The 16,077-nt window shown below is 39.6% G+C and overlaps 1 protein-coding gene across 1 annotated transcript in view; it reads left to right on the top strand.

The window, feature by feature from the left end:
* Positions 1–16,077, top strand: part of PHF8 (PHD finger protein 8) — a 3,148,719-nt gene that overhangs the window by 3,130,018 nt on the left and 2,624 nt on the right. The window contains exon 21 of the mRNA XM_044080095.1: positions 15,430–15,694. Within this exon, the coding sequence (XP_043936030.1) occupies positions 15,430–15,694 (265 nt within the window). The remainder of the gene's footprint in view (positions 1–15,429; positions 15,695–16,077) is intronic.

Below are 16,077 nucleotides of genomic sequence, written 5' to 3'. Positions count from 1 at the left end.
CATACCAATTAATATTCAAACTTACATAATTAAGCTCTTAAAGCTAAGTAGACATATAAAACATATGCATTTTCAAAAATCCTACAAAAATTATTTTAAAAAGATGTATTTAAAACATATTTATATCAAACCCAATGCTTGTAACTTTAACTTCATCTTTTTGTCTTTCAAAATGGGTTTAATACTCACAGCAGCATTAACACCAGGAAATTTGTCCCCATTTAACATCACAATCCATTTATATTCACCTGTCTCACGTTTGTTGTTCATATCACCCCCTCCCCCCAACTCTAGCTGATAATTTCTTTAGCACTCTAAAGGTGAATTTGTGTTGGGAGCCTTTCTCTATACAATGTTTAGAAATAGTATTGGTCAAGATGCCTCTTCTTATATCAGTAATATGTTCTGTGATTCTAGCTTTAAACCTCCTGTTTCCTGTATAGAAAGCTGGACAGGTCAGGCAGGTGTACGACATTCTCTGTTACACAAGTGGTTAAACATTTAATTTCAAAGTTTCTTTTTGTAACAGGATGTATAAACACTGTGTCTTTCACTGTATTTTACAGTTGAAACAGTTATACCAAGGGAGAGAACCCTTCTTACAGCTTTAAGTAGAATTTGTTACATTATTAATCTCTTTATAGCATAGCCTCTGTTTTAGGTTCTTACTTCTTCTATATGCAAAATGTAGATTCTCTCCAACAATTCTCTTTAGTTCTGGGTATGCACTGAAAACACTCCAATTATTTTGAATGATATTCATTACAATATCTGTCCTGACATTAAAACACGTAGTATACCTAATGTATTTATTTCCTGCCTGTTCTTCCTTGATACGCCTTGAATAGCCATTATTCATAAAATAAGGTCTAGTGAATTTATTTCTTTCACTATCCTCTTATTTTCTTGATTCATCTAAAAGGGCATCATTATAATGTCTAACTTTAAATTTCTGTCCCATATCTAATATCTGTTGATTATAAATTTGATCATCAGTATTCAGTCTGCTCAGTCTGAAATGCTGACTTCTGACAATCCCTTTAAATACACATTGTGGGTGCATATTGTCCCTGTGCAGGAACCTATTCACCTGCACATCTTTTTTATGGACACTTGTTTGTATAACACCACCTTCTTTACTAAGACTAACATCTAAAAAGCTCATCTTTTCTTTCAAATAATTAATTTTAAACTTTAAAAAATTAGTGGTAGTATCTAAGTGAGTTATAAAATGTATCAGATCATGTTCAGTGCCTTCCTATATCAGGAACATGTCATCTATAAAACATTTGTAGAAGACAACATTCTGAACGTAATGATTGGTGGTATAAATATTTTCAGCTTCCCAATAATTTAATGCTAAATTTGCGTATATATTTGTGACAGAGGTCCCCATGGTCTGGCTTTGTTACTAATGTATTACTAATTTTGCTGCTGTTGACTATGTCTGTAGGGTCTCCAGTTTTTTTATGGTGTGTTGTTTTTTTGTTATTGCCAGGCTGCCTTCACCCAATCACCAGTACCCAGGTCTGAGGCTGTCATGTGTTTTGAATGAGCAGTGTTTTGAATGAGCAGTGAAGCAAGTAAACTATGCCTGGTACTGATAAAATTTAAAATCCAGTCAATTCTATGCCAAACCTCAAATCCAGGACTTTTTACGTCCTGGATAGGCATTGTCTAGGACATAGAATTTAGTGCAGCTTTGTTACTAATTAATAATAGCAAAAAACAGGAATCTTGATTACCCACTGTGTGTACAACCTGTTTAAATAATTTGATAGAAATACATGTTTTACAGCAGTTATGTGACTGTTTTGTGTGCTAGAAGACTGTCACAAAACTGCTGTAAAATACACATGGATATCTGTTGTCTTAGATTTCCTCTTTAAAGTGTTGGTAACCCTACCGACTGCAGTTTCAACGTGGGCTACCATGCAGATGAGGAGGACTTTATCTATTTTGTGTACTTGCAAGAGGATGTTAAAATGACGGGGTGAGGTGAAGGAAATTCCTCAGAACAAAAAAATGTACATTTTGAGCCATTCAGTTTCAAAGAGGTCAAGCTCTCTAGTAATCCACACTTTTGGAAATATTTGAGAACATGTCCCTGGAACCAGACTCCCAGCCACCAACCCTCAAAAAACACAACCATTTTTAATGAGTTCAGGAGGAGATGAGCGACAAAGTAAAATGATGGCTGTGATGCTCTAGATGCCTGTGCAAGGGTGTCTACTTCAGAGAGACCTGCTTGGCTCAGGACCAGATGATATCCTTTACCCTTCTTGTTAGGAGCATTCAAAAAGATGGAGGACAACATCAGAACCTTTCATTTTATAAGACGATTTTTGTTCTCAGATTCCATTCTGAAGGTATTCCACGAACTACCCAACAGAGAAATTGCCATTTTATTGGAAACAAACTAGGGCTTACCAATATAAAAGAAAGAGATGTCCCAAACTGGCAGTGATTTTAGAAAGGCTGAAGGTTGGATGCCCAGAACTGACACAGAGAAAGGAAAATCCTCTTCAGCCAATGCAAGATTCCTCCAATTGTGGCCATACCCTATTAAATATCATTCCCCTCTGCCAGTCTCATACGTGGGAGAAACTCCTTCCTTCCTTCTAAAGTGGATGCTTGTGATTTTGGATCAGTGGTTTATGGGTACTATAAAGTCAGATTGCTGAATGCTGTTCTGACAACTCTCTCTATTTAAAGGCATTCTCCCTTTGTCCAAAAATCAGCTTTCAGCACAGCCAATTTTATAAATTGTATGGCAGTGCAAGGGCAGGAGTATGTTTTTCTGATACCAAAGAAAAAGAGTCTGTTTTGAGTAGATCTGTCGATTGTGTGATTTTGTACCTTTCTATTGCTTTACAGAGTTTCTCCGAAGGAAAATTGCTAGCTTATTTTTCAACAGTTCTCTACGTTGAAACTTGCTTTATTGTCAATACTGTGCTTTAGTTTTGAGTTGTGGTGGTCAGAGGAGAGTGAAGAGGTGAGTTTTATTTTTGTTCTGCATCTTCTCCCTTTTGTGTGAGATTGTTCACAGTTGGAGTTAGCATATATAGAGATCAGGCTGTAGTGGCAGAGTCTGGTTAAATTAAACTTCATATCCTAGCTCTGGCTAGTTCTCAACAAGTTTATTAGTTTAATGGTAGAGCAACCAGACCTATAATCCATAGGGTCTGGCTTCAAGGTCTAGTTTAAGCATGCATTTCTTTAGTGCTGTGCTCCTAGACTTTGACCAGGACCTGTGCTTCTAAAAAGCTTCAGCGTGATATAGTAGCTTTGGGTTTTGGTTCAAGTAGTTTGTAGATGCTATCCCTGCTTTCCACCTCTTTGTCTGATTACTTATGTATTTTGGTGGGGGTGGAAGATGTTCCTGCAGTTAATTTTGTATGCGATCTGTAGTAAACTTTGGTGGAAAAAGGGTCTGGTGACTTCTAAAAAATATCTGTCAGTATAAATGTGGAATTGTACTTCATCTGTTCTGAATGGTCTGTGTGTGAATTCCATGTATGTGGCAGGACGATGAAGGTTCAGAACCTTGGCTATTTCTCAGCTGTTTCAGAAGCTTAATGATAGAGCAGCAAGACCAATGACCTGGGGGGGGGGTGGTTTTGTGAACAAGTCATGGGTGAAGCATATACATTAGTGCTGTGCCCTAAATCTCTGACTGAGACTTGTGATTCCAGAAACCTAATTGATGTAACATTTTGCTTGACTTCTGCTTCAGAGAGCTTATTTATATGCTCTTTCCTTTCCCCTTCTTTGGCTGATTACTTGTGCATTGTGTTGAGGAGAGGATTGCTTTTTCTGCTGTTAATTCTCACTGTTCTCCATACTGAGTCCTGGTCATAGGTGAAAAAGAGCCTGGGTATCAGCCTCTTACTTGATAAAAAAATAAATAGTTAAAAATCTTAGTTAATATAAATGCGTACTTCCTCTGTAGTCGTCGATCTGTGTGCAGATCATATATATGCATTTATAAATATATTTATGTCTGTACATACATATATTGAAATTCCTGTTGATGTTTTACAGCGTTGTACAACACACTTTCCCATTTTGACAATATGTTGTGCAGACAAAGTGGAGACAGGAGCACAAGATACATCTGTATATTGGTCCAGGTGCATTCTAGCTGGCATTGCATTGGTTATGATCTCCCATGACACATTGTTTTACGAAGATATGCTGTAAGAGCTTGATACTGTATCATCATTTGTTAAGATTGTATCTGCTGTAAGAACATTTCTTCTAGACACAGTTATAGTGTGTACTTCATATGATGTACTTTTTTGTTTTGCATGTTTGAGTAGTCCTTTAAAATCTCACACCAATGTTTTCTAATGCTTTGTTAAACTGAGGAGTTACATATCTGATTTACTCAAGGCTGATAGTACTGCTTTTGGAGCATTTCTTTTTGGGCCTGCACTGAAAATGTTCCACATCCAAACTGAACATTCTTATTAAAAAAAATGTAAATATTTGCTTTTCTAAATCAGATATATTAATTTTTAACAAAATTTGAAAGAAAATGTTCTACTTATGAGATAAATCTTTGCAAGCCTGCAGCTACAATTCTTTTTTTTTTTTAACATGATGTTTTGGCTCTCCGTACCTGCTATCAAACTGCCCCCTCCCCCAAGTCAGAGAGTGTCCATTCATTCCAGGGCTGATGCATGTGCTCTCTGGTAGAGAGGACATCATTCAGGCAGCCACGAAAGTGCCTTGTGTCCTCAATGACATCCCAACAGTAAAAGCATTTGAATGGCCTAACTCCATATGCTGGGGTTGCATGAGCAGTTTGTATCACCTTTCATGCTTGCAATACCTTCTTCATGTGGGTGCATGCTCCCATGCACTCGCTATAAAAGCTACTTCCAATCAGTGGCTTGGTGATCCTAATGCCTACCACCAGACCACAATTTTCCATCCCATCTCTTCTTCCAAAAGGACACATGCAGTGTGTTGCCGGTTATGCCCTGCCCTTTCCCCAGAATTGGCACACCATCAAGTACCTGAGCCACTAATTAACACTGGGTCATATGGGCTGTAATGAGGGCTTTATCTCTCTGTGTCATCTGTTGTTTGACTACTTCACTTTGAATGTGTAACTTTTGTACAGAATAGTTGTGGCTGTCTACATAAGTGCACAGCTACATCTCAGTGTGGTATTTTAAAGAGTTAGTTGTCAATGTTCTTTCTAAGACCACTGTTACAGTGACCCTTATAGACAGCATGTATCCTGCCATGGATAACAAACATCTAGCCAGTTTACAAAGCTCAGGCACCTTCCTTGCATGCCATAAATCCACCTTTAGCATAGATTCATAGGTAAGTACTAGGCAATCTGCCTGAGGACATATATAAGCCTAGCCAGAATGTGTTGGTTTTTGCCACCCCCTTAGATTAGTTCTCTGTCCCTCTGTCCAGCAGCTCCATTAGTTCCATGTGCCCTCTGTCCAGCAGAGCCACTGCAGTGATCCCCAGGGTTAATGTTCTGTTTCCCATCCACTCGTCAAGGTATCTCTTGAAGAGTGTTAGTGAGAGGCTCTGCCTAATGTAGATTGGAATCCTGAGGATAAGCATGAGGAGTCTCTGGGACACAAATCTATCCCTCCAGCACGTCCTATTTATCGTTGTGGTGAGGTTTAGATCCGTAGAGTGTGTGGCTCTTGGGGATTTGTTTTTTTTTTAGGTGGAGCATGTCCATCAATTCTGGGTTGGACATGGCCTTGTATGTCAGGCAGAGATCACCTCTGAGTAGGTGGTATGCAACCAAGTACAGCTGGAGTTTCTTCTGTCAGGCTGAATAGGGCATCTGTTTGAGGTCAGTAATCCTCTTGGTGAGGTACTTCTGTCTTTCCAGCTGTTGCAGGTGTCTTGTAAGGTACATCCCAAATGGGGTGTTGTACTCTATGATGGGTGTGATGAGTAGAGGGGCACAATAACCTCTTTTGTTCTAGATGCGAACTCTTTTGTGATTAGGTGGGCCACATAGAAGGATTTTCTAACCACCTTGGCAATATGGTTATCAAAGGAGAGATTACTATCTACTTGGGTCCCCAGATCCCTTATTACATTTTCTGTATTTAGGGGACTACCACGTATGTGGTAGTTCGCGGGTACTTTGTTTTTTCCAAAGGCGATGACTATGCACTTTTTGGCATTTAGCTTGAGGCCATGATTTTGACACCAGGTATTCGTCTCAGTGAGACCCTTCTGGAGGATGTCTGTATCAGCCGGAGAGTCAGTTATGGCCCTCAATTTGCAGTTGTCTGTGAACTTGGTTAGCCATAGTCCCCCTGTGCTTGCCTGTACCTTTGAGAAGTATATACTGAACAGGAGGGGTCCCAGGACTGAGCCCTGGGGGACGCCACTTGTAACCGGTTTAGAGTTGGACCTAGAGCCTGCAACTCTTACCATGTGGGTTCTTTCTGTGAGCCAATTGGCAACCCATCGCGTGACGTAGGGGTTTATGTTCAGGCTGGTGAGCTTGTTTATAATACCAGAATGGGGAATGGTGTCGAAAGCCTTTGCAAGGTCTGCGTAGGCTGTGTGGACCTCCTTTCCCTCATCTAAAGCCTTTGTAACTGTCTCAAAGAAGTCCACCAGGTTTAGGAGGCATGATTTGCCCTTAAAGCCAAACTGGGTAGGGTCCATTGTTTGGTGGTTCCCAATGTCTGTGTTAATGAGTTCCATGATGATGCGCTCCATAGCCTTGCAGACCAGGCTAGTCAGGCTTATAGGGCGATAGTTCCCGGGGTCCGTTGTGGCTCCACCTTTATGGAGCGGGATAACTGTTGCAGTGTGCCACTCTATGAATACATAGCCTGTAGAGAGGCTGAGTTTGAACACTGTGTTTAGGTGAGGGGTTAGCTCATTTTGGAGATTAAGACACAGCCTGGGACAACATCTGGTCCCATTGAAGCTGTGTTTTTGGCTTTGGATAGGGCTGTTTTAACCTGTGTGTCAGTGATTGCCGAGGCTCTACATTCTTCTGGTATGGTTATGGGCCCTTTAAGGGGGTGAGAGGAGGGTGAAGTTTGCACTAAACCTGTCTGCCAGAATGTTGGCAATATTAATCGGTTCAGTGTATTTTGTGCCATTCTGCACTAACTCAGAGCGGATCTGAGAGTTTCCACTTAGGTTCTTGACTTAGCTAAAGAACGCTTTGTGGTTATCTTTGGAGTCCTTGGCAGTTGTTCTTTCGAAGCTAGCCTTAGATGATTTTATGAAGGATCGTAGTTTCTTGCTGATACTGATCAGGGATGTCTTTCCTTCTTGGGATTTTACTCTTTTCTGCCTAATGTGCCATTATAAGAGGGACCCATGGATGTGGCAGAACTCAGAACTTTGTCATTGGTCCATGTATGCAGACTTTCTGTGCAATGTGTCTAGTTTATTTGTACAGTCTGCTTCAGAGAAAAGTATCCAGGCAGATAAGTATTCTGTTTGAGGAAACCTTCCCATTTCTTTTTAACTTTTTATGTGAAAGTTTCTTATGTTTGTCAGTAAAGGAAAATGTAACTGTGGGCATTAGCTGCCATTGTAAGAACTCCCAATTCAGTTTGTTTTGCTTAAGGATTGAACACAGTGTTAAATCTTATAGGTTAATAGATGATTACCAGGCTTTCAGCCCAAGAGTCATTTTAAGCCTAGACAAGCTTACCCAAAATTTAACAAAATGTTGCTGAAATGTGTCTGTACTACAAGGAATCTTAACTTTACAGTATAGGCTTGTACATATCAAGCATTCACACGCTGCCCTTGTCCATTAGGGATGTATGTACCAAACCAGGGTAAGTTTGCAATTTCCCATCCATTGGTCCAAGTTATGTCTGAATAGAATTAGGGATGAGCTTTGTTTCACATGGATGGGAAGCCTGTTCCAGAGAATAGGTAATCTTTGTAACACATACCTGTCCTTCCAATATCTCTTAGACGGGGTTTAGGTCCTTAGAACTGGTGTTTCTAATGGTATTTGTTTTGTGGGTGTGCAACAGATCCATCAGTATGGGATCAGAGGATGCCACTGTAGGCTGCTGATAGATTGCCATGCAACAGTCTGTAGGAGACTACAAGGATAGGGATTTGAGACCGTCCACATAGGACTTGTTTACTCCCTGAATTCTATTTGTGAGGAGCCACTGTGGTTTCTCAACCTGTAGCAAGTAACTGGTCTGGTACATGCTGAAGGGTGCATTGTACTCAATCACTGGTTTGAAGAAAACAGAGTACAATGGAACAAATACTTCCGTGGATCTGGAGATCCCTGACCACTGGGTCTACCTTTAAGGGTGTGGTATCAGTGTGGTAATTTCCAAGTGTGGCGATCTTTCCATAAGGTACTGTTATGCATTTTTTGCACTGAATTATAGTCCATGGCTCTAGTATCAGTTGTTTGTCTGTGTTAGAACCTCTTGACAGGGTATTGGTGTCTTTAGGTGATTCAGTGAATATGCTAGTTTGCAGTCATCTTCAGACTTGGTCAACTAGAGGCCCTTGATGTCTGCATTAAGTAGATCTCAAAAAGGACAGACCTCAACACCGATCTTCGTGGTACTCCACTAGTCACTGGTCTCTTTATGGAGGTTGAATCCCCTGTCCTAATTTCTTGTGTCCTATCAGTGAGCCAGTTGGCTATCCATTGGGTGACATAAGGGTTTATGCCTAATTTTGTAAGTTTATTTACAAATCCTAAGTAAGATGCAGTGTCAAATGTCTAGCCAGGTCGAGGTAAGCTGTGTGGGCTATTTTTCCCTCATCCATAGCTTTAGTGACCTTCTTGAAGAAGTCCATCAGCTTAAGTAAGTGTGGCCTGCCTTTTATTTTTTCCTTGTTGTGTTTGTCAGTTATTCAGCTTTAAGACTTTTAGAAGTAAGCCAAATTCCCTGCAGACTTAAAGAACAAAATTGTTCAGGACTTTGTGCATACGGCTATACCATCCTCCTCCTCTGCAGACATCCTCTTTCAGGTAAAAAAAGAAAAGAAAATTCTTTGACAGAGGTGACTGACAGTAACTGAACTCCCTGCCCTCTTTTTCAGTCTGAGACTGATGACTCAGCCAAGGTTCATTTGCAACCCCTGGACTGTCTGTCTGTTTCTACTGGGTCTTCTAGAGTTTCCCCTTTGGAGGCTCTTATGGCTCAGAATGCTTGTACTTCCAGTAAGATCAAATGTTTGTCTGAGACAGCTGGGAAGGGAAGACCTAGAATAACCTCTGAAAGAGTTATCCACCAACCTTTAGTCAGAAAAACATATGTGTCTCACTTATGGAGGTCAGACCTATGGCTACCACTCCAAGACCATATATCTGGACTCTTGTAGTAAATTGCAGGGAACCTTTCTCTGTCTGCCTTTGTGCATGGCGAACTGTAATCATAGACACTTGACTACTACATAGTACAGAACATGGTTATTAAAACTCCAGTGGACATACTTTCCAAATCAATCAGGAATACCTCAGGCCCCCAAAAGACCAGCTTCACCTACCGCTTCAGGTAGTCATAGAGCCAGTGCCGTTTTATTATTGGAGAAAATAATTTCATAATGCTATGTCTGGTGCTGTGAAATAAGGACTCCTAGAGGCCCATTCTAGATCTTTCCAGACTGCACATTTTTTGGTGCACATTCCAAAGTTCAAAATGTTGACACCACAAACTATTTCCCCTCAAGCTTTTTGCTCATTCTAAGCCTAAAAGATGCTTACTTGCATATTCCCATTCACAAGAAGCATAGCTCTGTTTAAGATTTTTGTGTGTTGGGATAGCATTACTTTACTTCTTTGCCCTTTGGACTTTCTACCTCTCCAGAACTCTGCCTGACTTCGGTGATAGTTTACGTCAAACATTTCTGGACAGAGTTACCTGATGTCAGTCTCAGCCATTCAGGAAGCTTTAACAGCATTGTGATACAAACTTGTCATCAGCACTTCCTCAATGCTTCTTAGAAAGACATGTCTACTGCAAGATCATTTCTAAGAGCTGTAGGTTTCATGGTTTTTTCCATCCTGATGATTCCTCATGCCAGCCTTCACATGAGAAAAATCCATTGGTTCCTTCAGTTCTTTAGAGCTCAGCACTTTTCACCCTCTGCCTTTCCTTATCCCAGTACTCAGCTTTATGAAGAAAGACCTAATTTGCTGGGATAAATTAGTCCTATCCAACATAGTGGTCTCTTTCTTTCCTACCAGTCCCTCTTAAGTTAAGGCCACAGGTGCTTCAGACTTTGCTTCGGGTACAGTCTGTCAGAAGGTCGAGGTAAAGGGAATATGGGAACCATAATACAGAAAAAGCAAAAGGCTCATGTAGTACCTGGAGTGACATCAGGTGAAGAGAAAAAGTAGCTCACTTCAGCTTGTGTTATGGTATCACACTGCAAAAACTGTAGTAGCACAAAACTCTTCAAGATAATGTATTCCAGTTTAAACATGCAGTAAATCCAAGCACAAACTGTATTATAGACCAGTGATGAAATAATGCACAAGAAACTTCAAGTCGGATAAATAACAAACTTGTATTGAAGAAACCAACACAGTTAAGCACTTTCATCCCACCATTCGGAACTTTCATCAGAACAGTGTTTGCAGGCATATTCAAAGTATATAAAGACATTTGAAAATAAAACAGCCATTAAAATGACTTCCAATGAAATACTACAGATTTCTTAAACTGTCAGTAAATGCAAACTGTTTTGTAAGACTTGTGTTTTGATTGAATTGTTTTACTACCCTATCTGTGTTGAAGCATTTTTATTAAAAAAACAGTTAAAATAATTCTTCAGGAAAATACTAGTCTACGGATAATGTATGTTTGTACATGAAAAGCTATTAGACTGTTGAAAATTGTAAACAAATGATAAAATCACATGAATACCAACCTGGTATTGGTAACAAACATACTAGACAGGACTACTGAGAAGTTTATTTTGTGTAATGCATCAATAATCACCATTTCTGATCTCCTATATTGTTTAATAGTGGCAGCACTCAGTTCTGTTACATACCCCTTAGGGGGTTTTGTGGACAGACTACTAAAACATTCCCAATGTCCCATTAAGCACATACTCAAGGATTCATGGGACTTTTTGAGGAAGATAAAACAGAATTTCTTGAACCAAATGTCAGCTTTTCTATGATTGATGTGGTATATTTATTTACCTCCATTCCACATAAAGAAGGTTTGGATTTGTGCCACAGTACTATAATAGAACTGACCACTTTAGACAATCGTATGGTAAATTTTATTATGGAAATAAGGGTTGTTTTACACAATTTTATTGCATTTTTGGGTGACTATTTTAAACAAATCATAGAGGTGACAGGTGCAAGCTGTGCCCCTATGTATGCCAGTCTTGTTATTTATAACTGGGAACAAAAATGCATGCTAAATTGTAGGTTTAACAAAGTGTGGTATACATATTTGAGTTTTTTGAATGATGTCTTTATCCTGTGAAAGGATCACAGTTCAGCTACGGAATAATTTATTTTCTACATTAATTCCACAACTACATTTTTAAAATTCACATACACACTGTAGTTATACAATTAATTATTTGGATGTTACACTGTATAAGGATTTATCGAAAGGTTGTTTTGGTTCCTTAGTTTACAGAAAACCTACATCTTCAAACAGCTACTTGGAATTTAGTAGCAGTCACCCTAAACACTCAAAAAGGCATATTTTCAAAGGGCAACTAGTACGAGCTGTCAGAGTGTGTTCTGATCTTCAATATCTAAAAAAAGAGGTGGACAGGTTGACACACATTTCTGGATAGAGGTTATCCACTTACTATCTTAGAAAGTCTTGGTGAAGAAATACTCACAGTGTAGGGTAAAACATTCATACCACTCTTAGGGACAGAGGACACACTAAATGAAATACCTCCTAGAGATTTGAAAGAAACCCCCACTAACTTCCTTTTGGTCCACATTCGAAGGAAATCAGGAACAGTCTACTGAACAACTGGTGCATTTTTAAGGGTAATGTAGAAATTTTGACACATCGGGGGAGATAAGATTTGTCTATAAAACAGGTAGAAACATAAAAAACATTTTAGAATATCCTCAAAAAGACCTCCCCAGAAGAACAAGTAGGGGTACCAAACGCTGTAGCTTTTGTGACCAATGTAACTATATACTACACAAGAATAAGGTTCAGATAGGGGCACCCCCAATAGATATCAGATTGGAGAGTGGGAATTGTGAAACTAAGGGGGGGGTTTACCTCACTGTCTGTAATGGATGTAACAAGTTTTACATAGGCAAGACAGAAAGACAATTATGCAGGAGGATTTACGAGCATAACTGTGCCATTCAAAAGAAAAATACGAACAAATCCCTTTGTAAGCATTCTCTAGTATGTCCTACTTTTACTAGATTCTACTTTGGTATACTTGAGGTAGTACCCCATTCACCTAGAGGAGGGGCATGGGAAGAAGAACTTGAAAGGAGTGAGCTGTCTTGGCAATTGAGACTGAATGCAGTCACATTCATTACCAGGTCTCAATGAACATACATCTCTCACTCCTAAACTTAAGATAAGGGCAGCTAAGCTTTGAAACAGAAGTATGTTTTTTATTGATGCATTACACAAAAATAATCTTCTCAGTAGTCCTGTCTATGTTCCTTACCAATACCAGGTTGGCATGCATGTGATCTCATCATTTGTTTACAGTTTTCAACAGTCTTTAATAGTTTTTTCATGCACAAACATACATTATTCTTAGGCCAATGTTTTTAACACAGATAGGGTGGTAAAACAATTCAATCAAAACATAAGTCTTTTGCCAACGGTTTTTACTTTAAGAATTCTATAGTACTTCATTGAAAGTAATTTCTGATTGGCTGTTTTATTTTCAAATGTTTTTATATACTATGAATACGCTTGCAAACACTGTTATGATGAAGTCCCAAATGGTGGGATGAAAGCGCTTAACCGTGTTGATTTCGTCAATACAAATTTTTTACTTGTCAGACTTGAAGTTTCTTGTGTATTTCATCACTGGTCTATAATACAGTTTGTGCTTGGATTTTCTGTGTGTTTAAACTGGAATAAATTATCTTGAAGGGTTTTATGCTACTACAGCTACTACAGTTTTTGCAGTGTGATACCATCATACAAGTTGAAGTGAGCTAGTTTTTCTCTTCACCTGATGTCACCCCAGGTACTACGTGAGCCTTTTGCTTTTCCTTAGTTTTGGTTTGGCTGCACGGACACACGCTGGTTTTGTAAACCACAATACAGACACAAGCACATCAACCAAAAAGAAATTATGGCTCTTACAAAATGCCCTGAATGCTCTGAATCAGTTTTGGTTTCTAAGCACTTTCTTAGTTGTGACAGACAGCTCAGCTGTAATGTGGCATATAAACACAATGGAACAAGGTCATATGCCCTCCCCTGCTTTGCAGAATGGCTGTAGTTGCCTGGGACACAGCAGTACAAAACAGCTTATTCCCTCAGACAACTTGTATCTTTTCAGTGTAGTATGTAGTCATAGATGGTTTGAGCAGATCCATGATAGACTCTCACAATTGGATGCTCCTCCAGGGTGTCTTCCTGCAGATAGTCCATCAGAGGGGGAAATCCATCAAACATATCTGTTTGCCTCCAGTCACAACAGGTAATGAAACATTTCTGCTACAGGACAGATTGTAGGGACATGGCAGACAGATGCTTTTTCAATCCCCTGGACATATACGTTTCAGTATGCCTTCTCCCCTTTCCTGTCATTTCCAAAGTTCTTCAGAAGCTTAGGAAGGTCTTACCAAAGATGTTATTGGTGCGCCTCTTTTGGATCAGGCAACTAGCCAAGGGCAGTCTCCAGAAACTTCCTCATGCAGTAGACTTGTTTACATAAGGTAGGGGATCTCTGACTCATCGGAATATCCATAATCTGAATCTAACTGTTTGAATGATATATTTTTGATTTATTTTAGGCATCTCTTTTATGAGGACAATTCAACAAGTACTGAAGGAGGCATGGCAGCCTGCTACTAGGAAATCTTATTTATCCAGATAGAAAGGATTTTCTCTTTGGTTCCAGCATTGAGGACAAGGCCCCACCTCACATGAAGGCACCTCAGATTTTCCAACACCTCAATTTTGGTTTAGGATACACTTCAATGTCACACCTTTTGGCCATATTAGCCTGTTTGTCACTGGACCCCTTTCTCCCTTATCTTCCTCATTTCAGTTTAAGTAGTTTTAAAGGGAGGTTGCATATTAAACCATCAAGAAAAAAGTGACTCCTCCTACGGATTTGAATTTTGTTTTGGATAAGTTAATTCAGCCTCCCTTTGAACCTGCAGCCAACTGTTAACTCCAATTTCTAACCTGGAAGACTGTATTGCTAATAGTTTTTTTAACATCTACTAGATGGATATCTGTATTACTGGCCCTGATGTGTAGTCAGCCTTTCTTAGATTTTCATAGGGACAGGAGGATATTTGTCTACAGCCTAGGTGACCGGGTTTGACTGACTACTCAGGCATCTGTTGGAGTTGGTGTAGGAATGATGGGTGTACCTATCCTTGGTGGAAGGGGGGGGGTGTACTGGCTCAGTCCAGTGTCATAGTCGTTTGGAGGAGGGGCGACAATGCAAAGGACAGCTCAGGGATAAATGTTTGGACACCAAGCTGCATAAGCAGCTCTCATCAGAGGTGCATAGGAGCATGTATTTACTCAAGAAGAGCATTGTAGCTCCCACAGTGAGGAAGCTAATTTTTCCCCCTGCCCAGATTAGGTGCTAGGGCCTATATCATATGCCATCATTGCTGGGATGTTGCTAGGCACACAAAGCACCCTCATGGCTGCCTGGAAGCCCCTCTGGGTTGACTCTTGCCTTGTGCTAGAGTTACTTATTGTGGGGAAATGAAAAGGCTCAAGTCCAGTCAGGAGTGGCTTGCTGGTTGGCAAGCACAGAGGCAAACAGCATAGAATTATGTTTACTTATGCATTATTCTGGTGCATATGCCTCCACATTCGTAATGGATTAAGTACAGGCATTATTCTTAAGATTTGCACTTGTCAGTTGGTTAGCTTTATTTCTTGATTGCATTATATTTAGCTGTAGTCTGAATGAACCTGTAGAGAATGTGCCAGAATATGATTTGCTGCACTTATTTGCGAATCATTGTCCTTCATTTGACAGTAATCTAAATTTGAGAGTTGTTATTGTAAGTGTTGGAAAGCCATAGTTATCCTGGTGAAACAGTTAAAGTAAATGAGTAATCTGGTCTGGTAGGTATGCTTAGTGGATACAATAAAGAGAAACAAACTGGATATTATTGGAAGAACTGTGGTCACAAGTGTCTTGAACCTGTTGCAGCATATTACAGTCGAAGTCTGTTACATGCAGTTGCAAATGTCATGGGACTGTTTCAGTATTCATGAGTAACTATTTTGCATTGTGTTTTAGGAGCAACAGAAGTTGCAGAAAAGAAAGTACACTAAGAAAAAAGTTATAATAAAGGAAGAGAGCACAGAAGTTCCAGAGAGCAGTGGAGCCTGTGAGCTTAAAGCAGAAGTATTTGCCGGTAGCCTTGCAGATCATGAATACACAGCAGGTCCAGGTATCTTTGGCATGGCCCAGATAAATCGTGGTACTACACCTATGGCACCAGGTGTATTTCTGACCCAACGACGGCTGTCTTCCCCTTGCCAAAGCAGTTTTTCAGGACACGGTAATTCTGTAAATTCAGAAACTAGTATGATTTTATTGTAAACAACTAAACTTGCTATTTTACTTTATAATAAACTCTCTTACAGGGTAGTGTACAACTGTTAGGAGTTGGTGTGCCTAGTGTGAGGTCAGTAGTAAATGACTTGAGTTTAAGGATGAAATGATTTGTGATCCCACAAGTTATTTTTAGTTTGTAGTCATGGCACGATCTTTTTTGTGAATTTGATTTGTATATGTGTTTGTAATTGTGCACAGTTTTACGTGTTTATAGTTGCTTTGTAGTTACCTAAAGCATATTGTATTATACGATGTTGTTAACTTCAGATGAAGGTCTGGTGATGTGGCAACTTTGTTTACTGTGTTACAGGCTTTTTTTCTTCTTTA

This window comes from Protopterus annectens, chromosome 8.part0 (genome assembly GCF_019279795.1).
Source record: "Protopterus annectens isolate FY-2018-M chromosome 8.part0, PAN1.0, whole genome shotgun sequence".
NCBI classification, from domain to species: domain Eukaryota; kingdom Metazoa; phylum Chordata; order Ceratodontiformes; family Protopteridae; genus Protopterus; species Protopterus annectens.
Note: the sequence above shows the minus strand (reverse complement) of the source record. Positions and strands in the feature narration are given on the sequence as shown.